Source organism: Callorhinus ursinus, unplaced genomic scaffold (assembly GCF_003265705.2).
Source record: "Callorhinus ursinus isolate GAN/ISIS: 27379988/994484 unplaced genomic scaffold, GSC_fseal_2.0 scaffold9, whole genome shotgun sequence".
NCBI lineage: Eukaryota > Metazoa > Chordata > Mammalia > Carnivora > Otariidae > Callorhinus > Callorhinus ursinus.
The window spans coordinates 60955240-60981706 of record NW_027397071.1 but is presented as its reverse complement, the minus strand read 5'-3'; the positions used below and the strand labels follow the sequence as shown (position 1 = coordinate 60981706).

At 49.3% G+C, this 26467-nt stretch overlaps 1 protein-coding gene across 13 annotated transcripts in view; it reads right to left on the bottom strand.

Annotated features, from left to right (window-relative positions):
- Positions 1–26467, bottom strand: part of TTC39A (tetratricopeptide repeat domain 39A) — a 51982-nt gene that overhangs the window by 25088 nt on the left and 427 nt on the right. For 2 of the 13 annotated variants that reach the window (XM_073896761.1, XM_073896757.1), the window contains exons 1-2: positions 26444–26466; positions 7744–7848 (exon numbers count right to left, since the gene is read on the bottom strand). In XM_073896761.1, coding sequence (XP_073752862.1) covers positions 7744–7808 — 65 coding nt within the window. In that variant the 5' untranslated portion in view covers positions 7809–7848; positions 26444–26466. Of the gene's footprint in view, positions 1–7743; positions 7852–8135; positions 8432–8487; positions 8578–14236; positions 14448–14509; positions 14625–14653; positions 15078–15222; positions 15598–26443; position 26467 lie in introns of those variants that run through there. The other 11 variants (XM_073896755.1, XM_073896756.1, XM_025871579.2 and 8 more) reach the window with 11 other exon arrangements.

Genomic DNA, 26467 nt, shown 5'->3' with positions numbered 1-26467 from the left:
ATTGTTGCTCAAAAGGCCTCAGACCCCAGCTCCTCTCCTTCTGGGGAGTCAAATGTTTGTAAAGGAAACCAAAGGCTGGTCCACCCCTCACCGGCCCTGGAGCTGTCAGGATACCTCCCAGGTCTTTGCTAGAAATGCTTAATCTGAGGGCAGTGGCTTGTGGAAAGGAGGCCACAGCTTGAAGTGGGGACAGAACTCAGGCTACCGAGTCCCTGAAACACAGGTTGAAATCTTGGCTTTGTCAGTGACCAGCTGTGTGATCCTGGTGAATCTTAAACCTCTCTGAGCCTCAAGTTTCTCCTCTGTAAAATGGATACAATAATCCTTCTCACCCAGGACTCCGGGCAGCTTAAATAGCACACCCAGGCCAGGGCCACATCGCTGATGCTCAATAAATGTGAGTCCTTCTGTGTCTGCCAGGGTCAAGGGTCACTGCCCCGGACAGAAACTCTCTCCTTCAGATGTTTCCCTGGCAGTACCCAGACCCACCCCCGCCCCCCAGATAATCCCCTCCCACTCCAGGCCTCTCCACTTCACAAGAGCACCCCCCTACCCCCACGCCACCAGTCAGGCAGGAGACTCAGCCCCACCCACCCAGTCTGGTGCTGGGCCCAGGAGGGACAGACAGCCCCGCCTGGGCCCCTGGCAGGCAAAGTGGAATTTCTAGTTTGAGGCCCAAGGCCAGAACACGCACCTGCGGCTGGGAATCCTGGCTCCTCCCCAGCCCACCCCTGGCAGCCCCTCAGCTGCGCTCCGGACTGAGACTCGTGGTACAGGCATACATGGGAGATACTGCAGGTTTGGTTCCCGACCATTGCAATAAAGTCAAGATTGCAATGAAGCAAGTCAAATCAATTTTTGGTTTCCCCGTGCACACAGAAGTTTAATTAAGTCTGCAAAAGCATTATGTCCAGAGCGTGTAAAGCATTATGTCTAAAAAAATACATACCTTAATTAAAAATACTTTATTGCTACAAAACGCTAACGAGCATCTGACATTTCAGTGAGCTGTAAAGTTTTTGCTGGTGAAGGATCTTGCCTTCTGACTGATGAGGTGGTGGTTGCAGAAGGATGGGTAAGCTATGGCAATTCTTAACGTAAGACAACAATGAAGTTTGCTGCACTGATGGACTCTTGCTTTCACAAACAATTTCTCTGTAGCATGCGATGCTGTTTGACAGCATTTTACCCACAGCAGAACTTCTTTCAAAATTGGAGTCAGTCCTCTCAGACCCTGCTGCTGCTTTATCAGCTAAGTTTATGTGATATCGCAAGTCCTTTGTTGTCATTTCAACCACCTTCATGGCATCTTCATCAGGAGTGGATTCCATCTCAGGAAACTACCTTATTTGGGGTGCTAGGTGGCTCAGTCGGTTAAGCATCTGCCTTCAGCTCAGGTCATGATCCCAGGGTCCTAGGATCGAGTCCTGCATCAGGCTCCCTGCTCTGCAGGAAGCCTGCTTCTCCCTCTCCCTCTGCTGCTCCCCCTGCTCATGCTCTCTCTCTCACACTCTCTTGTGTGCTTGCTCTCTCTCTCAAATCAATAAACGAAATCTTTAAAAAAAGAAAAGGAACCACCTTCTTTGTTCATCCGTAAGAAGCAACTCCGCACCCACTCAAGTTTTATCCTGAGAGGGCGGCCACACGGTACCCCCTTCAGGCTCCACTTCTAGATCTCTTGCTCCTGCCACCCCATCTGCAGTCACTTCCTGCCCTGAAGTCTGGAACCCCTTCAAGTCATCCATGACGGTTGGAATCAATTTCTTCCAAACTCCTGCTCACATTGATACTTTGACTTCTTCCCATGAATCACAAAGTTGAATTACTGGCATCTAGCATGGTGAATTCTTTCTAGAGTTTTTCAATTTACTTTGCCCAGATCCATCAGAGGAATCACTCTCTATGGCAGCTATAGCCTTATGAAATAAATTTCTTAAGTGATACAACTTGAAAGTTGAAATGACTCATTGAACCATGGGGCACAGAACGGATGTTGTGTTAGCGGGCATGAAAACAACATTCATCTCATTGCCCATTCAGCTCCATCAGAGCTCTTGGGTGACCAGATGCATTGTCGGTAACAGTAGTATTTTAAAGGAATCTTTTTTTCTGAGCAGTGGGTCTCAACACTCAGCTTAAAATAGTCAATAAACCATGTTGTAAATAGACATGCTTTGCTGTTCAACTTAAAGAGTACAGGAAGAAAGAGTAAGCATAATTCTTAAGAGCCCCAGAATTTTCAGAATGCTAAAGGAGCATGAGCTTCAACTTGAAGTCACAGCTGCATTAGCTCCTAACAAGAGTCAGCCTGTCCTTTGAGGCTTTGAAGCCCAGGCACTGACTTCTCCTCTCTAGCTATGGAAGTCCTAGATGGCATCTTCTTCCAATAGAAGGCTGTCCCATCTACACTGAAAATCTGTTGTTTAATGTAGCCACCGTCATGAGTGATCTGAGCCAGAGCTTCCGGATCACAGGCTGCAGGGTCTACACGCGGTGGCTGCTTCACCTTGGTACTTCCACGTTATGGAGGCGGCTTCTTTCCCTAAACCTCACGAACCCACCTCTGCTGCTTCCAACTTTCCTTCTGCAGCCTCCTCACCTCTCTCAGCCTTCACAGAGCAGAGGAGAGCTAGGACCTTGCTCTGGATTAGGTTTTAGCTTAAGGGAATGTTGTGGCTGATTTGATTTTCTATCCAGACCACTCACGCTATTTCCATATCAGTAATAATAGATATATATTCGTGTGTTCACTGGGATAGCACTCTTAATTTCCTTCAAGAGCTTTTCCTTTGCTTTCACAACTTGGCTGTTTGGTGCAAGAGGCCCAGCTTTCAGTCTCTCTTGGCTTCTGACATGCCTTCCTCACTAAGCTTAGTCATTTCTAGCTTTTAATTTAAAGGGAGAGACGTGCAACTCTTCCTCTCACCTGAACGCTCAGGGGCCACGGCAGGCCCTGAAGTTAACTGGCCTAATTTCAATATTGTTGTGTCTCAGGGAATAGGGAGTCCCAAGGAGAAGGAGAGACAGGGGGGAATTGCTGGTCAGTGGACCAGTCAGAACACACACAACATTTATCGATTAAGTTCATTGTCTTACATGGTGGTGGCCCAAAACAATTACAATAGTAACATTGAAGATCACTGATTGCAGATCACCATAGCAAATATAGTAATAATGGGAAAGTTTGAAATATTGCAAGGATTACCAGAATGTAACACAGAGACACTAAGTGAGTAAATGCTGTTGGAAAAATGGTGTGGACAGACTTGCTTGAGGCAAGCTTGCCACAAACCTTCGATTTGTAACAAATGCAGTATCTGTGAAGCACAATGTGGTATGCCTCTACAGGGGTAGGACAACTCCCCAAACTTCAGGCACCCCAAGTTAGTTTACAATCCACAAGTTCTTGTTTGCTTATAGAATCCTGACCCCTGAGCGTAAGAGTCCCCTCACCCCTGAGCGAAACCCAGCTCTGGGACATGATGCTCACTGGGGTCCTACCTTCTAGGCCCAGACCAGCTGTCAAGTTGGGGAGGGCACTGGAAGAGCCGTCAGAAGAGCAGGGTGTTGGGACCTGGGACTCCTCAGCCATGTGCAGGTCAGCTAAGCCTAGTGGCCTCCAGCCCTTCCCTCCTCTACCAGCAAGCAGCAAAATAAAATAAACTAGAAGTTACTCATAGAAGTGACAAACACAGAAAACAGATGCCCAGGCTGGGGCATGAGGTGTGGAGCTTGATGAGCCCATTATTCCCTGAGGACAAAGTATGGAGAACAATTAAATGAGACACTGCATGCACAATGAGGAACAGTGAATGAAACTGGACCCCAACATCTTTTGAAACTTCGATGGCTATAAATGGGGAGGGGAGGCCATTTTTAGCAAGAATGATTTCCCCTAGACCAGTGCTTCTTAATAAAGATGGGGAGATATTTTTCCTGTCTCCCCCTGGCTCCCTAGCATCTGACAATTTCTTGAAACATTTTTTGGTTGTCAAAATGGGGATGTGGGTTGGGAGTGTGCTAACAACATCTACTGTTTGGAGAGAACGCTCTTAAACTGAAAAAGAAAGGAAAGATTCTTTTCTGGAATGGGGCAGGGGCTAAGGGGCAGCTTCACTGCCTTAAGTATGACATTAAAAGGTAGCCTCATGGAAAGGCTGGTCTCCCTGTAGTGTCTCCTTCGTTCAGGGCAAGCATTTCCTGTCTAGGGCCTGAGTGGTCAGGCCTGAGGTGTGGGACTTCTGGTAGAGTGCCCTCTTGAGGTGAGGGAAGGTGAGGCAGCCCCTCCACACATGGGGGCTTAAAGAGAGGGTGTGGAAGGTGTGGGGGGAGGTGGCAGGAGAAGCCTGCTTAGGGACAGGTAATGACCAGAAGGAAAGTGGAGCTGGGGAGTCTTTCAAAAATACTGGGAGGGAGGGGCGCCTGGGTGGCTCAGTCAGTTAAGCGTCTGCCTTCGGCTCAGGTCATGATCCCAGGGTCCTGGGATCCAGCCCCACATCAGCTCCTTGCTCAGTGGGGAGCTTGCCTCTCCCTCCCTGTCTGCCACTCCCCCTTCTTGTGCTCTCTCTGACAAATAAATAAATAAATAAAATCTTAAAAAAGAATACTGGGAAGAGAACCTAGATGTTCAGGGATGCAGCAGGATGGAGCTTGGCCAACCTCAGATGGTGGCTACACTCTTGCTGCAGACCTGCCCCTGCCCCGTCTCAAGCCCAGATCCCCTCAGAGGGTGGGGATAAGGTGTGGGGACTGCTGGGTCATCCAAAAGCCAATCCCACCAATTACAAGGCCAAGAACTAGCTCTTAAAAATGACCAGACAACCAGGGGGCATCAGGCATTTGAGAAAAGCCCGCACCAGAAGATTCCCTCATTACACAGAAAAAGGGAATCTGGAGAAAGCCAAGAATATAGAGGAAAAAAATTAAAACATTTGAGAGACAATATTCTGTGATAATAACAACAAATATTTCCTAGAGTGCTTACTATGTGCCAGGCCCTATCCTAAGGACTCTCATATTTCAAATATATATATAAAGAACACAGTACATCTATAAACCAAGGATAAAATGTTTTAGGGAAAAAAAGAACATTCAGAGAATAATGAGTACAAGGAAATTAATCATACGATAACAGAAAAAAAGAAAATAGAAGTATCTCTTCTAACTCAATAGAAGGATTTAATGATAAGGTTGAGGAAATCTCCCCCAAATAAGAGGGAAAAAAAGAGAAAGAAATGCAAAATTAGAGGGAAGACAGGAGGCTTAAAAGAGGACTGGTCCAGGAGGTCCAGTGTTTGACTTAAAGAAAGCCTGAGAAAGGGAGACAGAACATGGAGTGGTCATGCTACAGAAGGTCCCAGAACTGAAAGGCTCCAAATAAAAAGACCTATGTTTTTTACACAGGTCTTCACAACACATCATTGTGAAATTTCAGATTTGCAAAAATAAAAGAGAAGATTCTAAACATTTCTGGGGAAGAAAAAATGATCACATGCAAAGTCAGAAGAAATTAGGGTTCCCATGGTTATAGTAGATGCTAGAAAACAGGGATGCAATGCCTTCAAAATTCTGAGGGGGGCGGGAATTATATTCATGCAACTCCTTCGTAGGAAGTTTCTGGAGGACACACTGTGGTAAAATGAGTGAGGATCCCAGAGAAAAAGCCAGGTCAAGGAAACGGGAGAGAAGAAAAGGGATTTCTAGGAGATAGCTGGGAGGTGGCCGGTAGACACATCTGTCTTCCAGGGGACAGGTTTCCAGGGAAAAGGCTAGAAAGAGTTCAGGATAAATGTATATAGCAAATTAGGCAAATGAAAAGACAATTATAAACTCCAGAAAGGAAAGGTAATCTTACAATGTATAACTTGTCTCTGCAATGAGCATTAGTTACTGAATTATAATAATGTAAGCATTATTGATTTAGCCAGATACTGCGATATAAGGATGAGAGGAGGATAAGGGAAGGGAGGTAGGGCAGGGGTATAAGAAAGCTAAATTCATCAGTGGCATTTCTATACATCAACAAGCCAGAAGAAAGAGAAATTAAGGAGTCGATCCCATTTACAACTGTACCCAAAACCATAAGATACCTAGGAATAAATCTAACCAAAGAGGCAAAAAATCTGTACTCAGAAAACTATAGAATACTCATGAAAGAAATTGAGGAAGACACAAAGAAATGGAAAAACATTCCATGCTCATGGATTGGAAGAACAAATATTGTGAAGATGTCAATGCTACCTAGAGCAATCTACATATTTAATTCAATCCCTATCAAAATACCATCAACTTTTTTCAAAGAAATGGAACAAATAATCCTAAAATTTGTATGGAACCAGAAAAGACTCCAAATAGCCAGAGGAATGTTGAAAAAGAAAACCAAAGCTGGTGGCATCACAATTCCAGACTTCAAGCTCTATTACAAAGCTGCCATCATGAAGGCAGTATGGTACTGGCACAAAAACAGACACATAGATCAATGGAACAGAATAGAGAGCCCCAAAATGGACCCTCAGCTATGGTCAACTAATCTTCAACAAAGAAGGAAATAATGTCCAATGGAAAAAAGACCATCTCTTCAACAAATGGTGTTGGGAAAATTGGACAGCCACATGCAGAAGAATGAAACTGGACCATTTCCTTACACAACACACAAAAATAGACTCAAAATGGATGAAAGACCTAAATGTGAGACAGGAATCAATCAAAATCCTTGAGGAGAACACAGGCAGCAACCTCTTCCACCTCAGCCACAGCAACTTCATCCTAGAAACATCACCAAAGGCAAAGGAAGCAAGGGCAAAAAATGACCTAATGGGACTTCATCAAGATAAAAAGCTTTTCATAGCAAAGGAAAGAGTCAACAAAACCAAAAGACAACGGAAAGAATGGGAGAAGATATCTGCAAATGACATATCAGATAAAGGGCTAGTATCCAAAATCTATAAAGAACTTATCAAACTCAATACCCAAAGAACACATAATCCAATCAAGAAATGGGCAGAAGACATGAACAGACATTTCTGCAAAGAAGACATCCAAATGGGGCGCCTGGGTGGCTCAGTCGTTAATGGCTGCCTTTGGCTCAGGTCATGATCCCAGAGTCCTGGGATTGAGTCCCACATCGGGCTCCCTGCTCCGTGGGAAGCACGCTCACGCTCTCTCTGACAAATAAATAAAATATTTTTTAAAAACTGAAAAAAGTGATAAAGGAAGAGTAGTATAAGCATATTATTTAGCAAGAAGGCAGTAAACACTGGAAGAAATGGCTAAATGATTAACCAACATTATTACCCTAAAGGGCTTGAGTAAAGGCAACTCAAATCTTTAGTGCTCTGGGGAAAAATGAGGAAAAGCAGCTGTGTTAGAGCTGACAGGGGAGAAACCCTGAGTGGATTCAGTGGGAACAAGAAATCAAAGTGGAAGGGGCCATGAGAACCTAAAAGGAAGGAAGTCACAATGACCTTGAGGAGGGCCTGGCTGTTCAGGGCTGTAGAATGGGGAGCCTGAGCCCCTACTTTTATGGGACTCTCAGAAGGTCATGGTGACCCAGAAGGCTGAAGGCAGTCAGTTACACGGGGTTCCTCTTACATAAGACTTCTGGTTCTCCATGACCAGACAACTCCCCCCATCCCTCCACTACATGTACACTGAGTACACTCCCGAGTGTACTCAGGCGTGTGTACGCATGCGTGTACACATACACACACACCCCAGGGCCCCCAACCTAGGCTTAAGCCTCACCTGGGCTTGAGGTAGCTGAGTGCTTCTGAGAACTGGTTGGTGAGGAAGAGGTCCAGGGCGATCATGCACTGGTCCAGGGCCTCATGGAGGCTGCTCACAGAAGTCCTGCTGGGAGAGACACACAGGTGACCAGGGGAACTCAACCCCACTCCAGGCTGGAACTGAGCCCCACAGAGCCCAGGCGACCTCCCTGTGGGCCTTGGGTGCCTGTCACAAGCTCTTCCAGGCTGCCCACTCTGTACTGGGACACAAAGACAACTTGGAGCCACCTCTAAGTGTTCCTAAAGGTGGGAGGAGAGCAGAATGGGGGTGTCATCTGAGATCTGGTGAAGGGGATTGGGGAGGAGCAGAGGGTGGAGGGCAAGGAAGCCTCAGGAACAAATTTATCTTACCCCTCACAAAGGTAAAGGGAGTCTTTATGGCCCTTCTGACCCATCGGCTTTTCTGCCCCCCCCAGGGGGGCACAGCCCACCCACTAAATCCCACTTCAGTCCTTTTCCCTCCTCCTTCTCCAGGACTTCTCCTGCCCTCCTCGGGCCTGCACTCTAGAACCCCAGAAGCTCTGTCACAATGGGCTGCAGTGTGCAGCAGACGGTAAGGCCTGTCCAGGGCCCTTTATCCTCAAGGGTCACCTTCCCAACGGCATTTCAGCGGACCGGACCATCTTCTAGTCCTTATACTTCTCTATGGCTTTCATCACCCTCACACACACACACTTTTATTTTTATTTATTATTATTTTTACTTATTTTGTGCTTATTGTCTGTCTCCCTCCACTAAAAATAAGCTTCCCAAGGGCAGGAATCCTTGTTTTGTTCACTGCGGTATCCCCGGCATCTAGTATCTGGTACAAAGTGGGCTTTTGATAAGTATCTGTTAAGTGAATGAAAAAAAAATGATTAAATGAGAACAAATCCTTGACCCTTCTGGGTCTTAGCTTCCCCATCTGAAAAATAAGAGATTAAACTAGGAGATTCCAAAAGTCCTATCTTGAGGATGGTCTTGAGGACATCTCTTCTCAAGGAGTCTCCTTTGAGAGAAGATTTCAAAAGAGGCCTTGATGACTTCACTAAAAGGAGATCCTTCCCCAAAAGTTGAGAAAGAGTCCCTTTCCACCAGATAAATGTCTACACATGCCTTAGGGTCCAGCTCGAATATCTCCTCCTCCATGATGCAGGAGCGGATCGTCCCAGCAAATCAAAACATGTGTCTTGTTCAAAACTGAACTCTTGTTCATTCTCCCAAAGCTGTTCTCCCCTAGTCTTTGCCATCTTAATAAATGAAACTCCTCTACCCAGTTTCTCAAGCCAGAAATCTGAGAGTCAGCCCTAATACACCCCTCTACTTTGAGCTCTGTCAGTTCTGCCTCCCAACCATCTCTCAACCCAGCTCCTTCTGAGCCTGGTGAGCTCCAGGGCACCGGCATCACCCCCACCTGGGTCTGATGGAAGACTGCCCCTTCCGCACTCGCCCCTCCTACCCCTTCTCTCTCTTTCTGTTGGACTGTTTTGCTTGGTATTTCAAGTCTCTTAACGCTCTTCTTGCCATCTCTTTGACTCCGTGAGATTCTCAGTAATTTCTTCAGATCTTCCATTTCACTAATTCTCTTGAAGTGTGTCTGATCTGCTACTCTTCCTGAGTTTTTAATTTCAATGATTATCTTTCACATTTCCAGAAATTCCACTTGATTCCTTTTCAAATCTGCTTGGTCGTTTGGGGCAGTGTTTTGTTCCCTGCTTATTGTTTCAAGTCCATCTTTGATTTCTTTACATGTTTATTAAAATATTTATATTCTAGATCTTAATTCTAGCATCTTAGACTCTCAGGGAAACAAATTCTGTTGTTTCTTGATTTGGGTGTCTACTGCTCACAATGACTTGTTTCCTTGTGTTTTGTAATTTTACCATGAGCTCCTATTTATTTGGCTGATCCCAAAGGGATCTTAGGAGAAGAACCTATTCCTCCAGATAGGCTTTTCCCTTACTTTGGCCAGATTCCCTGGGGTGCTACCATCCATGATACTTAAGTTACTTTTTTGGGTTAGTATCTCCAGGACCACAAAGGGAGTATGTCTTCAAACACAAAATTTTGTGAGGGCAGATTCGTATTTATAAATTTCTCCACCAGACCTGTCGTCCCATTTTTTGTGCAAAGGTGGCTATTTCTTTCTGGTCTATTTGCTGAGGGGGTAGCCCTCTGAAGGTCCCAGATTCATGTGGTGGTGGTAGAAGGGCTAGGTTTCAACTCCTCACACTGTCACTGGGTAGGCCCAAGTCCTTACTTATCATCCCTTCAGTGGTCATTAAAACTCAAGGTTCTGGATTTCTGGAATTTGTCAACACCCTCATGTTGTTGAGGCTTCATCTCATTTATCAGCCTGATTTCAGCATCCTTTTTATTCTTGGCTTGAGAGGATTTCTGTTATTTCTGTGGGAGCTCGAATGTATTTTAAAGGATGGTTGAAGTAACCCATGTAGCCTCTAGGGAGTTTTTATAAGGGAGAATGATGGAAGCATTATTCCCTCTAACCCATCCTTCTCATAATAGCCAAAGTTATCTGTTTAAAACCCAAATCTGACCATGTCACTTCTGAACTTGAAATCCTTCACTGGCTTCCTATTACTCTTAGGATAAAGGCCCCACCAGAAGCAGCCCCTGTCCCTTTCTTCATGAGATAGGCACAGTGCCTTCCTTTGTGCCCAGGGCTTAGCCTAGTGACTGGTGTTCAGTCTGCCCATTCTGTTGGATGAATGGGTGAAGAGGCAGTGAGTACCTACCGCCCTGGGTGTTTAACTGGGCTTCTCTCCTTGAGCCCTTACAAAGACCGTGAAGTAGGATTATTATCCCCACTATAGATGAGGCACAGAGGAGAGGTGACCAGGCCAAGATCACGTGCCCAAGCATGGGTTCTAACCGGGTTTCTGCCTAAGCCAGTTCCCACCCACCAGCTCAGCTCCAGGAAGTCAAGTCCACTGTCCTGGCTTATGACCATCTCTAAACAACTCCAGAGCCAAGAGCCTACCTCCCATTTCTGCATACACCCTACCGTCACCACCACCTCTGCCTCCCAACAAGAAAGACGTTCTGCCTGCTCGCTCTACGTGGAGAGAAAGACAGATGGACCCATAGCACAGAGGGGCATTCCCTCCCTTCACAGCCCCAGTACCTCTTCTGCTTAACTGCAGTGAGGTGGGTCTGAGGTGACCTCTCCAGACTAGGAGCTGCTTTGGGGTGGCCCTGGGACTGATTTCCTTCTTCCTTTCCTCCCACAAATACCCACTAATCTCTAGTTCTGGCCCAGACCCGGCCCCGCTCTTGAAGAGTTCACAGTCTACAGAAGTGACAGATGCAGGCAGAGGCAGTGACAGCCAAAACCATCAAGGCTGCAATCATGGGGATCACTGATGGCCCAGAAGTGGAGACAGGGCACTCGATGAAACTTTCTGGAAAAGATGGCACTGATCTGAGGACAAGATGGGCAAAGAAGTCCAAGAAGGGGAAAAAGGCGAGCAAGGAGCTAGAGTCATGATACCATAGTGATAAAGAGGCATGAGCCATACAGGCAAGGTGGCAAGACAGGCTCCGGAAGGTCTGCTAAGTGGTGTGAGGTGGGGATGTCCTGGCTGGCTGGGGAGCTCAGGAAGGCTGGGGACACTGGTCCCATTTGACTTAATGATGGCATTAATAGCCACCCCTTCACCACCATGAGATTCTCACTTCAGGTTCTAAACTGATAACTGCCTTGTTTCACTTCTCCCACCAGACCAGAGGCAGGTGTGCTTATCTGCATTTGACGGATAAGGAGATAAAGACAATGAAGATAAGGAACCTAGGGAGAAGACAGAAATGCTTTCCAAAAAAAGCAAGCTTGCCAAACCTTTCTCCTCCCCTGGCTGTGACTGAGGTCCCCACTTCTCTGCAGGCTGTCCTGTGTCTTCAAGGCCTTTCTGCTCCAAGCCACCTTGCCAGCCCAGGTTAATACATTACTGAGCTCCTGAGGGGTTGATGGTGGCCTTTCCACTGTGCCTTGGAGAACCCGAGACACTGGGGTGCCGCTGAGCTGGATGGAGCATGGAGCAGGGCTGGTGACCAATGCCAGGAGCTTTGGCATCGTAGGGGAGGGAGGCTTGAGGCTGGAGTGAGAAGGGAGCTGTCAGGCGGCCTGGAGTCACCCCCCTCTCCCCATCCCTCCCCCTTCCCGGCTTTTGTCTGTCTGGAAGCTGCTACCCTGACACCTGATGCACAGGATGAATGGAGCAGGGGACCTCTCCATCCCCACTGGGGCAGCAGACGCAGTGCAAGGAAGTCACTCAGGGAGCAGACTGGAGCCAGAGGTGGCTTTTCCTCCCTGCTTCACCATTCAGGAGGAACTCTGTTCGGGGTGTGGGGCGGGGAGGGGATCTGTCCATGGGAACCCATCCCAAAGTGACCTCTCTCAATTGCACGTATGATTGTGACTCTCCTTCCGAGAATCTCTCTTAGCTGTGAATGGAGTATGATGTGGCATGGAGTGATGTGACAGGGTGTCGCGCAGTGTGGCCTTCGAGAGTTCTGAAAGCAGAAAACCGTGGTCGCAAACTGCAGCTCAGCAATTACTCATTAGAGAAACTTGGGAAGGTTCTTTAACCTCCATGAGCCTCAGTGTCCTCATCAAGAAAACAAGAATGGCAGTTCCTACTTCCTAGGGTTGTTGAGAAGAATGACTGAGACCACGTAAAGCACAGTAAAAGTACTCAAGAAATGTCAGCCATTGTTACTTTTTTTCTACGAGAATGTGTTTCCATCATGTCTGAAGGAACACTGCTTTTATAAGAAAACTAAATGACTTTAAAACATGTAGTGTACATATCCTATGACCCAGCAATTCCACTCCTGTGGGGCAACCGAAAAGAAAACTCACATATGCACAAAGGACGACTTTATGAGAGTATTTACTGTTTGAATAGCAAGACTCTGGGAACCACCTCAATGTCCATCAAGAAGGCCAATAAACAAATAAATGCGGGACTCTACACTGGGCGGTATATCATATATCAGGGAAAGTGGGGACCAGAGCTGCAAGGATCAAGAAGGCTACATCTCAGAAACCTGAAGCTCAGTGAGAAAAAAGCAAGCTGCAGAATGATTCATGCTGGACGACTCCATTTATATAAAAATTTTAAAGTCAGAACAAGCTTCATTTTCTTAGACTTATACACATTCAGCGAAAGAATAAAAACAGAATGACAAAACCAACTATATTGTAATAGTGTTGTAGGATGACAGATGGCAGCTACACTCGTGGTGAGCGCAGGGTAATACAGAGAATTTGAATCACTATGTTGTACACCTGAAACTAATGTAACATTGTGTGTCAACTATACTCAAATAGAAAAAATTAAAAAGATAAAAATGCAAATGCCAAAATCAAAATTCAGGACAGCAATTATCTCTGGAGAGGGCAGAGGGGAGGGTCCACAGAGGCTTCAAAAGTCTCTGCTATAATTTATTTCTTAACAAGAAGAATATGAAATAAGTGGGCACAATGTTGACATCTGAAAAAGCTGGTGGCAAGGGCATGAAGTTTATTTTATTATTTGCTATATTTTTCTGAAGGCTTAAAATATTTCATAATTTTTAAAGTGGTGGAGATTTAAAGTTTGGTTTGTTTACCACTGACCCTCATATACTGGGCTGGGCCCTGAGCAGGCCTTGGGAGTGTTTGTTGAGTGACTGAGTACCTGTTGTGAAGGTGGAACTGCTTTGCCTCTGTTCTGCTCAGACCCCACCGGGATGGCACTGACCAGAGACAGGGGCAGATGGACCTGTGTGGCCTCAAAGAAGAGGGGGACCTGGAGGGCATGCAGTGGGGGGCAAGGTATGGTTCAGTATGAGGAAGATCCACCAGTGCTGGAAGATTGAGCTTGCTGCCCTAAAGGCCCATAGAGGGGCCAGAGGGGCCTGCAGTTGGAGAGTGGACTCAGGCAGGGATATGAGTATGCAAGGAAGAGGCATGGATTTGGCTTCTAGCCTGGGAGTTCAGTATTCTTTGATAGGTGCCCTATTCCATGCCTGCCTTCTCTCCTGGCAGCTTCTTTTCTGGGCACACTAGGGTGGTGCTTAGTCAGGGCTGGGCACAAGGGACCTAACCAGGCTCCAGATGTACAGACTTCAGCTCAGAGCAGGAAGGGAGCAGCCAGGCCTGGCCCCCCCGTATTTTCCAAAGGAGGGACCAGAAGTCCGGGGAGGATAGGGGCGCCTGGGTGGCTCAGTTGGTTAAGCGACTGCCTTTGGCTCAGGTCATGATCCTGGAGTCCCGGGATCAAGTCCCGCATCGGGCTCCCTGCTCAGCGGGGAGTCTGCTTCTCCCTCTGACCCTCCCCCCTCTCATGCTTTCTCTATCTCATTCTCTCTCTCAAGTAAATAAATAAAATCTTAAAAAAAAAAAAAAAGTCCGGGGAGGATAAAGGATGTGGCCCAAATCATACAACAAACATGGTCAGGGAAAAACTCACCAGGCAACCGTCCCCAGGGCCAGAGTGTCCCCCAGTGACCCAACTTCTAAGCCTTCATCCAGGATGCACACACAGGCGTTGTGGAGGCTTCCAGTTGCAGCTGGCACCAGCCCCCCTCACCTCCCTGTTCACATATTAGCCCTGAGGCCCTTGGCAAATATTGTCCCTGGTGGTGAGGCTCCAGGTAGGATGGGCACACCTCCCAGCTCACCTCAGCCTGATCTCCACCCAGCAACTGCCCAGCTGGGCCCTCAGGAGCCGCTCCCTACTCACCTGCGCCCAGGAAAGGGCCAGCGACTCCTGGTCTCCCAGCTGCTAGCAGCGATCACTGCTACAGGGGCAGTGTAGGGATTCTACCGGGTTCCTCAGTGGGGTGGGGAAGAGCAGGAGAGCCATACTGGAAGTGACAACACCCACCTTTACTGCCCCAGTTCCTGCTGCGCCCGATGGGCACAGCTGATTCATATCTTAGCCTTTTAACTCCTTCAGATATCCCGAAGATGAGGCAGTATGGCACGCGGGTGGGGGCTCTGGCATCAGAGAGAGCTGGATTCAAATCCCAGGCCCACCGCTCACCTCCTGGGTAACGGAAGGCAAGCCACTTAAGAGCTATGCCTCCGTTTCCTCAACTGTAACGGAGGTGAAAACAACAGAGCCCACCACAGGTGTAAACGCCACAAGGGGAGGAAGGCGGCTCTGACGTGACCGTTACTACAGCTCCGTGAGAAAGTTGGGACCCAGAGGGGAGTGCCCGTCCCAGGATTCCCGGAGCCTCTACTCCCCTCGCGCGAGCGTCCGCAGCCTCCTCCCCGCTCCCCGGCGGCGGCGGCGGCGGCGGCAGTTCCCGGAGGCCGGGCGGGGCGCCGGGCCGGGGGGTGGGGTGGGGGGCTGGGAGCCGCAGTGCGGGCCGCGGGCCGGAGGCGCGGGGGAGGCCAGGCCCCGCGCCCGCCCCCCTCCCCACGGGGCCGCCCCCGTCGCGCACTTACCCCGCGGGCAGGGAGTCCGCGGCGTCCGCCGAGCTCATCGCGGAGTGGGGAGGGCAGGGTGCCCCGCCGGACGCCAGCCGCGGCCCAGGTGCTGCCGCCGGAACCCTGAGCCGGGCGCTGTGCGGCCGAGCCGCAGACGCCGCGGCCGGGGAGGGGCGCGCCGGGGGCGGGGAAGGCGGCGGGGCCGGGCCGGGCCTCGGTCGGCTTGCCCGTGGAGTGGGGCCGCGGCCGCCGCCCGTCTGCGGCCGACTGGAGGCTGGGGCTGGGCGGGGGGCGGCCGCGGGATGCGCCCCCACCCTCAGCTCTCACAGGTGAGAGGCCCGGGCGCCCAAGGTCCGCCGGGCCCATGCCGAGTGCCCCCGCTGCGCAGCCCCCAGGGGCGGGAGCTCGTTCCTTCCTCACACAGCCCCACCTATTTGTGGCCAGAAAGTTCTCTTAGACCTGAGGTCCACCTCCCTGTCACTCTCCCCTTCCCCCCGCCAGCTCCCGCCTCGCAGCGGCCCCCACCTGAGCCCTTCGTCATCCTACTGCATTGGTGGGGGGGCATTCACGCTGAGAAAGACACAGCCTCCAAAGTCAGGCTTGGGTTTTAATACTCCCTTTTGCCCACTGCCTGACTGCGTGCAGCACACAAGAAGGCAGAAAATAACGCGGTTTAGCACTCACTGTGCTCACACAGTAGTTCACACTCGCCTTCTCAAATCATCCCCCTAGCTGCCATTTTACAGACAGAGATGAGGCACAGAGTTTGTGACTTGCTCAAGTTAACTCACCTAATAAATGGCAAGTTGTGATTGGAACTGGCCCTCCCGACTCCAGGGTGGACACTCCTGTCTCTCTTTCCCCCTTGGTCCTCTCCCCTCTGAGTCCCCAACCCCTATATGAAGTCACCCATAACACTCCTCAAATGCTCACTGTGTGCATACCCTAAGGTATCTGCCTAGGACCAGGGGTGAAGCCCACCTGGCCTTCTGGCACAATGAGCCACTGGTCCATGAAGAGTTAACCAGCCACCACTTCCAGGCCCCAGATGCTCTTAATCATGACTCATCAGAGCATGTGGCTGCCATTAGAACTGTCCCTTTACAAAGGCAGGGGACAGAAGGAGGAGGGACTCCAGCGCTCCTGGAGTAACCCTTAGCTCCAGGATGTCAGAAGAGGAAGCAGGAAGAGCCTATAGAGGCAGGCCTGGTAGGAAGAAGGCTGCGGACTAGGTCCCGGGAAAGCCAGGTAGATTAGGCCTGGTGGCAGAGGGGAGAGGTTTAGAAGATCACTGTTTAAATCTAGACTATCTGGAAAGGTAGTGAGTTCTTATCTTGCCCATATGTGAACAGAGGCTAGATGTTCACTTGCAAGGATCATCCTATGTCTGGGATTCTCAGACATGGGGACAGAAAAGGTAATTAACTACAAGGAACAGGCTATGATGACATACACCATCATCTGGAGGAATCCAGATCAGGAGTACAACATAGACTGGAGGGGTGGGGGGAGGGCTTCCTGGAGAAGGTGGGCACAGAGTTGAGCCTTGAAGTTTATATTGTTTATACACAATAAAGTCGTGGAGAGGGTGTACCAGATGGGAGAACAGCATGGGTGAAAGCAGAATGGGGGTGGGCAGAGGCATACCCATGTCAGCTGGTGTTTGTGAGGCTGGTGAGAAGACCAGCCATGTGTATGAAGAGGAGCCTCAGTAATGAAGCTGGGGCACCCTATCGCATGCCATGCCCATCTCTGGGCATTTGTACATGCTCATCCCTCCACCTGGGACACATCTTCCTCCCTTGTCACTTATTATTCATTCATTTAATCAAGGTTTGATCCAGAAGCTTACAATTGGAAGCCTTCTTTTTCAACAAAAGAATACAAATTTACCAATATAAAACTGCCAGAGTCCTCCCAGAGCCCCAATAAGGGCCAGGTGAGTGAATGGTTCTGAAGCTTTACACTACGTTAGTTACAGGTAAATCTTTATTGCATTTGACCAACATTTATTAAGAGCCTGACATATGCCCAAACTCCTACCTGCCCTGCAGGTTTCAGTTCAGACAGCACATCTTCCAGAAAGCCCTCCCTCCCTGGCTGGGTCAGGGGCTTCCTGGGTACACACTGCCCTAACCCCCTCTGACCTAACCTCATCACGGGGGGCTGACACCACACCATCTGTGTGTGATGGTGGTGGAGTGAGTGTGTATGTGATTGTCTCTGCCATTAGACTGGGAGCTTTTGGAGGGTCCGGTCTGGTCAGACTTCTGTTTCTGATGAATCACCGAATACCAACATTTGGCCTAGCACTTTACCATTTCCCTCTGAGGTAATGATTATAATAATGACTGATGTTCACCGAAGGCTTATTACACGCAACACATGTTAAGTGTAGAACACGGGCTATCTCATTTAGTGCTCTCTTTTAACCACCTCTCTTGGTGGTTTTTTTTTTTCTTTTTAACCACCTCCTCATCGGTAAAACGGAAATACTGCCTGCTTCAAAGGGTGGTTGTGAGGATTAAGAATTCCTGTATCTAAAATGCCCAGCAGGGGCGCCTGGTTGGCTCAGTTGGTTAAGCGGCTGCCTTTGGCTCAGGTCATGATCCCAGAGTCCTGGGATTGAGCCCCACGTCGTGCTCCCTGCTCAGCGGAGAGCCTGCTTCTCCCTCTCCCTCTGCCTGCCTCTCTGCCAACTTGTGCTATCTCTCTGTCAAATAAAAAAATAAAATCTTTAAAAGTAAATAAATAAAATGCCCAGCCTAGTACCTGGCAGGTGACACAGTGCTGTGCGGTGCTCTGGTGGTGGTGGCCATGAGGCAGATGCTATTATTCTCCCCTTTTGTAGATGAAAACTGAAGCTAAGCAAGATAAGCAGCCAAGCTGCCTTTGGAGCTGGAACTCTCCCCACATAGCAGTGGCAAAGATGCTGGAGCCACTCACCTGATGAGTCAGGGCAGCAGAGTGGTCCACCCTTCAGTAGGGCTCCACCCGGGGAAGCTCCCAGCCCCCAGGAGCTCTGGCTCAGCCCCAACCCTGGGGAGCCTGGAAGTCACCATTATTTCTGCCTCCCAACCCAGGTGACTCTCTCAGGTCACCTGCCCATTTCCACCTCAAGGCGAAAGCCAAGCTCCGGGGACTAGGAGAGTACATTGAATCCCAGGTTCCTTCCTCCCCTACTGGGGGAGTTTCCTGGTGCTTTGTGCCTGAAGTTGCCAGGCCTGCTTCCTCTTGCATGTTCTCCCAAATCACTGGGCTCACCACACCTGATGGCAAGAACAAATTGCTGGGCTCACCACACCTGATGGCCCTGAGAACCTCCATGGACTACTTTTACCTGTGCCATCTATCAGCTTAAGAAGGCCCTCAATAAATATCTGTTTAGTGAAACCTCCTCAGGATGCTCCCAAAAGCTCCATAGTGTCTTTATCTCCCATCCCACAGTGGCTTGGACCAAGTGTGACTTGGACTCAGGTCTTGACTCCTTATCCTTTAGGAAAAGTGTGTGGAAAGGGGGGTGGGCCACAGAAATGGGGGTGTGAGCATGTGAAAAGTGAGGCCATTGTTGTAGAAACAGCTTAAGTTGTGAAGTCTGCTCTGCCTCTACCTCTCTGGCCCTGTCTTCCCAACTGTAAATCTGGGATAACAGTGCCAGCCTCGCAGGGATGCTGTGAGGCTTTACTGAGCACTTCTCAGGCGATGCCTCGGCCCCTTCCCCCTTCTCCCTCTTCCCTCTTCTCAGTCCCTTTCTCCCGCCCTTTCCCTGGCATGAAGCAACCACGGACTAGCTCTCTCTACCAGCCCAGAACTAGCCAGTTGGACTCCAGAGACCTCCCACCAACCCTGCTGGGCTGGTGACTATACAGTGGGTTTTCTTAAAGTGAGTGAGCCCCACCCAGCAGATTGCAGGCTTGGGCAGGTTAATAATACACAATCAACAGACCCATCAACAAAGGGCCCTTGAACAGGGCTGTGACAGTCACAGTTCTGAAATATCCCTTAGCAGGGGCTCTTAGAGAAGACCTAGGCCTACTTGTTGGGCCAGGCTCCTCCCTCCTCAGGAACTCTGACCCCCACTAGCTGTGTAACCTTGGGCAAGTTACTGCCCCACTCTGGCCGTTAGGTTCTTCTTTTCCCCATATAGAAGGGAGAGAAGGGTGGGCCAGGAGCTCAAGGCCCTTCCTTGCTCTGATGTTCTTGGTTCTGGGATCTGAGCTCTTGTACCAAAGTCTGGTCTCCCAGAGCTGCTGAAAGTGGATCTAAGGAAGGAGCCCCAATCAGGCACAAGGGACCAGGAACAGTTTTGATTGAAAAAAATAGGCAGAGCTCTAATGAAGTGTTTCAGGCATTGAGTGGCATCCTGTCAGGGGTTAGAACTTGAGCTGCAGAGCCAGGAAGATATAGCTGGACTCCTGGCCCCACCACAACCTAGCTGTGCAGCCCCAAGCAAATCACTCTACAAGCCTGAGGCAGGGCAGGGAGTGGTTCAGAGAGCAGGTTAGCACCCAAGCTCTGACACCCTGGATCAGTGACTTCAACTCTGAGATGGGGATGATGATGGCACCAACCTCATTAGGCTGTTGCAAGGATTAAATGAGGTAACATACATAAAGCACTTGGAACAGGGCCTTACCATTAATCTTTGAGCTTTAGTTTCTTCACTATAAAGCAGGGATAACAGGATTCTTGTGAACATTAAATGAGCAAATGGACCCAAAAGAGCTTTGGAACTGTGCAAAGCTGTCCAGAGAAGAGGGAAGTCTCCTAAGATATGCATGTAGAACTGTCCAGGGCCACAAAGACATCCACTGGACACCTGCCACATACCTTTATGGCAAATGTGCTACCTCCCACACTGCCACGGGAAGTAGAAAGCAGCACCATCTTTCAGAAGGGGAACTGGAATTTTGGACTGGAAACCTTAGAAAGGTGACCCAAATACACCTAGACCACAAATATGTCTGAAGAAATAGTCACAAACATAAAGATTGCTGGTACAAAGATGTTCATCACAGTGTTTTCTATAATAAGGACACAGCTAGTAATAACCTAAATGTCCATCAATAAAGAATTATTTCAGTGAATTATAGTGAATTTATAGGGTCAAATATTCTGCAGATATTTAAATTTTATAATTTCTTTACCCAGATTACTATATTGTGTCCCAAGTAGTTTCTCTGCTCCAACCCCTGTCCCCTTATTGTCTTCTCCACACAGAACCAGACCCATTTGATCTGATCATGTCACTCATCTGTTCAAAACCCCACACTGGCTCCCCATGTTGTTCAGTGCAAAAGCTAAAGTCTCCACATGGCCTCGAGGCCCTGAATGACCTGCACCCCCATCTCTCTCTCTGACATCATCTCCCTTCACTCTGTCTCTCATATTCAGCCACTCTGGCCTCCTTGCTTTTTTCCAAATATGTCAGGCACACTCCCACCTCAGGGCCTTTGCACTTGTTATTCCTTCTGCCTGGAATGCTCTTCCTGCAGATATTCACATGATTACTCCTCCACCAAATGGCTTCAGATCTCAGCTCAAATGTCACCTTCTCCATGAGGACTTCCCTGACCATTCTATTTAAAATGGAACCTTTGCCTTCATCCTCCCTATTCCTTCATCTTGCAGTATTTTTTCCACAGCACTTTCTATCTTACCTCCTGAATATTCTGCTTATTCATTTATTTTCTGTCTCTACCTATTAAATTCTACACTCCACAGGGGTGGGATTTTTTTTTTTTTCAGTTTTGTTCTCTCATATATTTGCAGTGCCCAGAACAGTGCCCAGCACGCAGTAGGCACTCAGTAATTGTTGCATGACAGAGTTTTCTGGAAGGTGGGAAAATATTTAAAAAGCAGAATACAAAGGTAGTACTAAAAAGAAAACCCCAATGTGTATGCATTTGAGAAAGCACAAGGAGGCTCCATCTCCTCATCTATTAGAATTGGAGACAAGAAGACCTCCCCCGTCAGAGCTGAGGTGGGTAGAAGGTGGTGAGGCATGTCAAATCAGGGCTCGGCCAAGGGCAGATCTCTCTGTTATCAGATCACTGAGGCAACAGGGTGGCAGGCAGTAGGGCCATTGTAGAGGCCGGGGCCTAGTTCAGAGGGTCCAGCGGAGAGAAGCCTGGGCTGGAAGGAGCAGTGGCAAGTGAAGGAGAAGGGGGACGATTTGAGTGCAGCTCTGTGCACTGAGCCTGTGGAGAGGTCATCCCTCTTTGACTGGCTTGTCCTGCACTCAGGGACAGCGCTTGGGTGTGCCCTTCAGTCACACAGGTGTAGAGGAAGTACCCACCCACCCATTTTCTTGGAAAGACAGCAGAGTTACCCTCATTCTGAGACTTAGACGCTCTCTCTGGGGGAGGGTGTTTCTTAGCTAGGGATGAATTCTTGCAGGGGGAGGGTCTTGCCAGGGTAGACTCCGGAAGGGAGGGAGAGGGACACCTGAGGCTATGGGAGGGAACAAGCAGGGACAAACTTCCTTTCATGGGGAAAAAGGGACTCACAAGGTATGGAACATCTGGCTCAGGGTTACCTGGAGAGGGCACCTGATGTCCCACTCACAGTCATAAGTCCTAATATAATTGTCCTCCTGGGGTACATGGGACAAATCCAGCCACTAAGTAGGAAGGATTTTACCTAAATACAATAGATTTCTGAACCGCTGTTTTCATCTGAAGTGGGAAGGAAGGAAGATGTGGGAAGACATCCACCGGGCCCTCCAGATGTGGAAGTTTTGCAGTTAGGCTCCTTCCAGGATGGCTGAGGGGCTTGGCAAGGGGCCGTAGAATCCTAAAAATCTTCTGTTACTCATTCCTTGCTTCCTAAGACGTTTTAAAAAGTTACAGATTGGTTTGAGGTCAAGCTAGAGAGGAATTAGGAGAAGGGTCTGTCCCACCCTTGGTCTGGGGTGATACAGTGACGAGCTTCAGGGACTGTTGCCCTGTAAGCCCTGCCCCCCCAGGTGGTGGTAGTCAGGCTGAGAATGGGGCTAGGGCCGGCAGTCACAACTGCAAGAGAGTCCCACAAGAGACTAGTTCCCAGCTCCCAGGGTGGCAACAACAACTGGAAGACCCTCAGAGGAAGGTCCAAGCAAATCATATTTTGGGTACTTCGTGAAGCTATGACTTTATGTTAAGGTCCTCCTGTTGGCCACGGTTAATTACAATATCATGCCCCACCCCCACAACTTGTTCTTAGGGGTACTGCCTCTCCTTCCCTCCTGCCCAGCCCCACTGGCGGAATCGTAGGTGCCTCTTATTTGACTCTACCTGTCAGGGCACAGTGACTGGTTGAAGGAAGGGTCAACTGGAATATTTCCCTGAGCTTTTTCAAACAAGACTGGTGGAAGAGCCCCTTCCTCTTCTGGCCTGGGGCACTAATGACAATAATCAGTAACACTCCTGGGTCACACTGACTATGTGTTAGGCACTGTGTGCTTTACATAAAAGAATTCATATAATTCTCACAACAACCCTGTGAGGCAAGTCCTAACACTAACCGCGTTTTACAGATGAGGAGAGTGAAGTATGGAGAAGTTAGATAACCTGTCCAAAGTCATACTGCCAGAAAGTCCCAGAGTCAGGACCCAAAATCTGCCTGTGTGGCTCAGGGTACTACTGTCCCAGGACTTGAGTTTGGAAGCTGCTAGCAGCCATGCCTGCACGGAACGGAGAAGAAGTAGGTGAGCATTAAGAGAGAATGGAGCTGACCGCAGAGAGAAACTGAACTGAGCAGCAGAAATATTCAGGGGAAGGACAAGAAAATCACAGATTTGGAGATAAATCAGGAACTGGCATGCTGGCAGAGTTAACATCGCAACCTACATAATCTATTTCCAACTGACCTCAAGACAGGACCAAAAATGTCCCAAGTCGGAATCCCTCTGTAACTGATAAAAAGGGACAAAGGTGACCTGTGGGTTTCCCACGGCATCCTCCCGAGAGATAGAGGGTTTGAAGGCTGCAGTGTGCCTCCCACACCCAAGCCCTCTCATACCCCAAGCAGCTGCTCTGGACAGCAGAAGGTAGATCAGAACCCTGGGATCAGAAACCTCAATATCGTAGAGCATGACAATTTTAAATCCCGAGTCTCATGATTCACAAATGCCTTAATTCACAGAATCTGAGACTCACAGAGGTGAACACTCAGCCCTGGCCTCCAGTCCGGATCCTGTCCCAGGGAAGGAACCCCAAAGCCTCTCCAGGATTCCAGTCACCAAATTTGAAACTGCCTACCTGGAGGCATCTGAGAGCTCCTGGAGCTTAGGCTCAAACGCAGGGCAGGAAACTGGGGCAGCTGACTGCAGCCCCAAGGACCCCGGCCTCTTTGGTTGGGCCCCTCCATTCTCAGAGAGGCCCCTCCCCCCACAGCAGCTCTGCTGCTTAGTTACTCTCCCAAAAGCCATCTACCCATCTACATTTTCCCCTTCGCTCCTGGTGCTGCCTCCTACAGAAGCAGCCATGGGGGGGGGGTGCTACTGGTTTGGCTAGGAAGGGGCCCCGTTTGTAGCATGAGTAGGTGGCAGTCCCCTTTGTAAGATGTGTGGGCATCATTTCTTTCTCCTAACACTTCCTGGCTCTCCATCCTCGTGCCCGGAATCCCACCCTTGACTCCCAAACCTTTCAGAATCCCCTCTGTTCAATGGGAATACCTTAGTTACCTCATACCACTGCCAAGAAGGAAGTGAACGCACACCAAATATGCCCCAGTGGCTGTCTGTGAGGTCCTTTCCAATGTAACTTCACTAGGTCTTCCTACCACTCAGTGAGTAGCTATTATTTTATAGCTGAGTAAGCTTAAGTTCACACAGACCAAGTAATTGAATCAAGGCCATAGAGCCAGTAAGTGGCAGACCAGGGGCTGGGCAAGCTCTTCACCCTTTGGCCATGCTATGAGAGACCAGGCAGCGTGGTGGGTGAGGGGTAAGGGTGAAGTCACAGGTCCTGAGCTGGGAGAATGGAGACCTGGGTTTGTGCCTCAGAAATGAGACTTTGTGGGGACAACTGGGAGTATTCTCTGGGTTTTTATGTCCAGCAAGTTCCACCTGAAGTATAAAGGCACATGTGTTCAGGCCCTCCCATATACTCCCTCACCCAGGCCCACGGAGGATACAGGTTCCTCTACTTGGCTAGAGTCTTCTTTCTTCTTCTCCTCTTCACTGTCTCTCACCTCCCTTCCATCATTAGTGATTCTGAATCTCACCTCTCAGCCTGTCTATTCACCACTTAGCAGTTCTTCCTCCTTAGCCTCCCCCTCTACCCCACTCCCCCACCCCCGCTGCCCCGGCATTCTCCTAATCCACACCCCAACATCCATCCTGGATCATCACGCCAGCCTCCCCTCTGGTCTCCCTACCTCCCTCCACACTGTGACATCAGCAACATACACACATTTGAAACTCAGAAGGTGCCTGGTGCCTACAGGACAGAGCATAACCAGGTTCTCATAGGCAGGGCAGGCCTCAGGCAAGAAATTCATCCGGACGTAACCATTCTTTTCTACCCCAACCAGGGGATCTCACCTTCCTCAGAAATTGTCCCTTCATGTCCTCATCAAAGCCAAAGCACACTCTAAGCCCCTGTCCCCTCTGCATGTGTAGTGGGGAGACAGAAAAAGGTGACCCCGATTCAGTGTTGAAATGGTCTGTCCCCCAGCAAAATCCTTTCTTCCTCAGGTAGCAGGGTCATCTTTAAATATGTAAAGCCTCTCCCTGACGCCCTCTAGTGGCTTCCCGACACACAATGAAATCCAAACTCCTTGCCCTGTTCCGGGGCAGCCTGCCTCCTGGATCCTATCAGACACTGATTCACCTCAAGGACCTCCTTTCTGCTCCTCACCCTTTGACATGTGCTACCCTCACTTCTGGGAATGCTCTGGGAATGGTCTATTTTTATTGTCTATTACATGGCCCTCTTTTAAGCTTCACACAGCATTGTTTGCCTATTTGTATAGTCTGTCTTTTCCACTCAAACATGGTCTCCTGGGAGCAGGGAGTTGTGTCTCTGAAGTAATGTCATATCCGCAGCACCTAGTACGGTGCCTGGAGCACGGTATGTGCTCAACAGTGTTTGTTAAAAGACTGAATGAGAACCACAAGAAGGAAGCAAAGATGCCGAAAGCCCCTGAGTCTGACTCAAGGGTGGGGTCAGAAAGGCTCTCGAAAAGAGGTCACCTGAAGTTGAGTCTTACCGATGTGAATGTCAGGAGTGGAGGACGGCATTCCAGGCAGAGGCAACCCTGAGCAGCCTGGCACAGTTGTGAGAGCACTATAAAGTGGTCGGTGTTGCTGGACCAGAGGGAGCACTGGGAAGCTATGGGAAATGGGCCTAGGCAGGTCACACCCTCTCTCAAGAACCTTGAACTTTAACCTCTAGGTGATAGAGAGCCGTTAAAGTTTTAAAACAGAAAACTGACATGGTCTGGTTGTGCTTTAGAAAAGATCAGTCTGAAGGATGAATGGAAAGAAGACTGGAGGAACGGGGAAAGTTAGGGGCTACTGCAATAGTCCAAAGGGGAATGAACAGCTTTGAGAGACACCAAAGAGAGAGAATCAGCAGGACTCGGAGACTGGGGTGGAGATAAGGGAGGGAGGCGAAAGGCATGACTCCCAGATTCTGGGCTTGAGCAACAGGGTAGATGACTATGCCATTCACTGAGATGGGAACACAGGGAGAGGAACAGGTGTAGGGGTGAAATGTGATTTGGGGCTTGCAGAGTTTGAGGTGCTCACAGGAAAGTCAGATGGAAGCGCTGGGAGGGCAGTTGGATTGCTCTTCTTCAGGGAGAATGGAGAGTGAACTTTAAGTATGTGAAGGAAAGGAACTGGGTATCTAAGCTCAGAAGAGAGGTCAGGACTGCTCCCTCTCTTCTTTCTCAAGGGAACACATCTGGAGACACCAACTCATCCAGGAGGTGGGGACAGCTGGGGAGGAGGAGGCAACACACAGGAGACAATGACATCCCTGATGGGTTGACCTTGGAGGAGCTGTGGTGCACATAATTCCTCCCTGGACCAGCACTGACACCCAAGACTTCCCCCCACAGTGCTGCCCCCAGATGTGGACAACCCAGGGTTGAGGTCGGATGGTGTGCCTGCTCTCACCTGTCCCAGCACAAAGAGTGCCCATGGCTCCGCTCATGCAGCGCTCTGGAGGACCAGGTACGTGACAAGCACCCCTGAGGGCTGACTCAGCTGCCCAAACCTGACTCCCAGCCCGCCCGAGGGCCAGCTCACCTGGGTACCCTCGCAGGTAGCGCG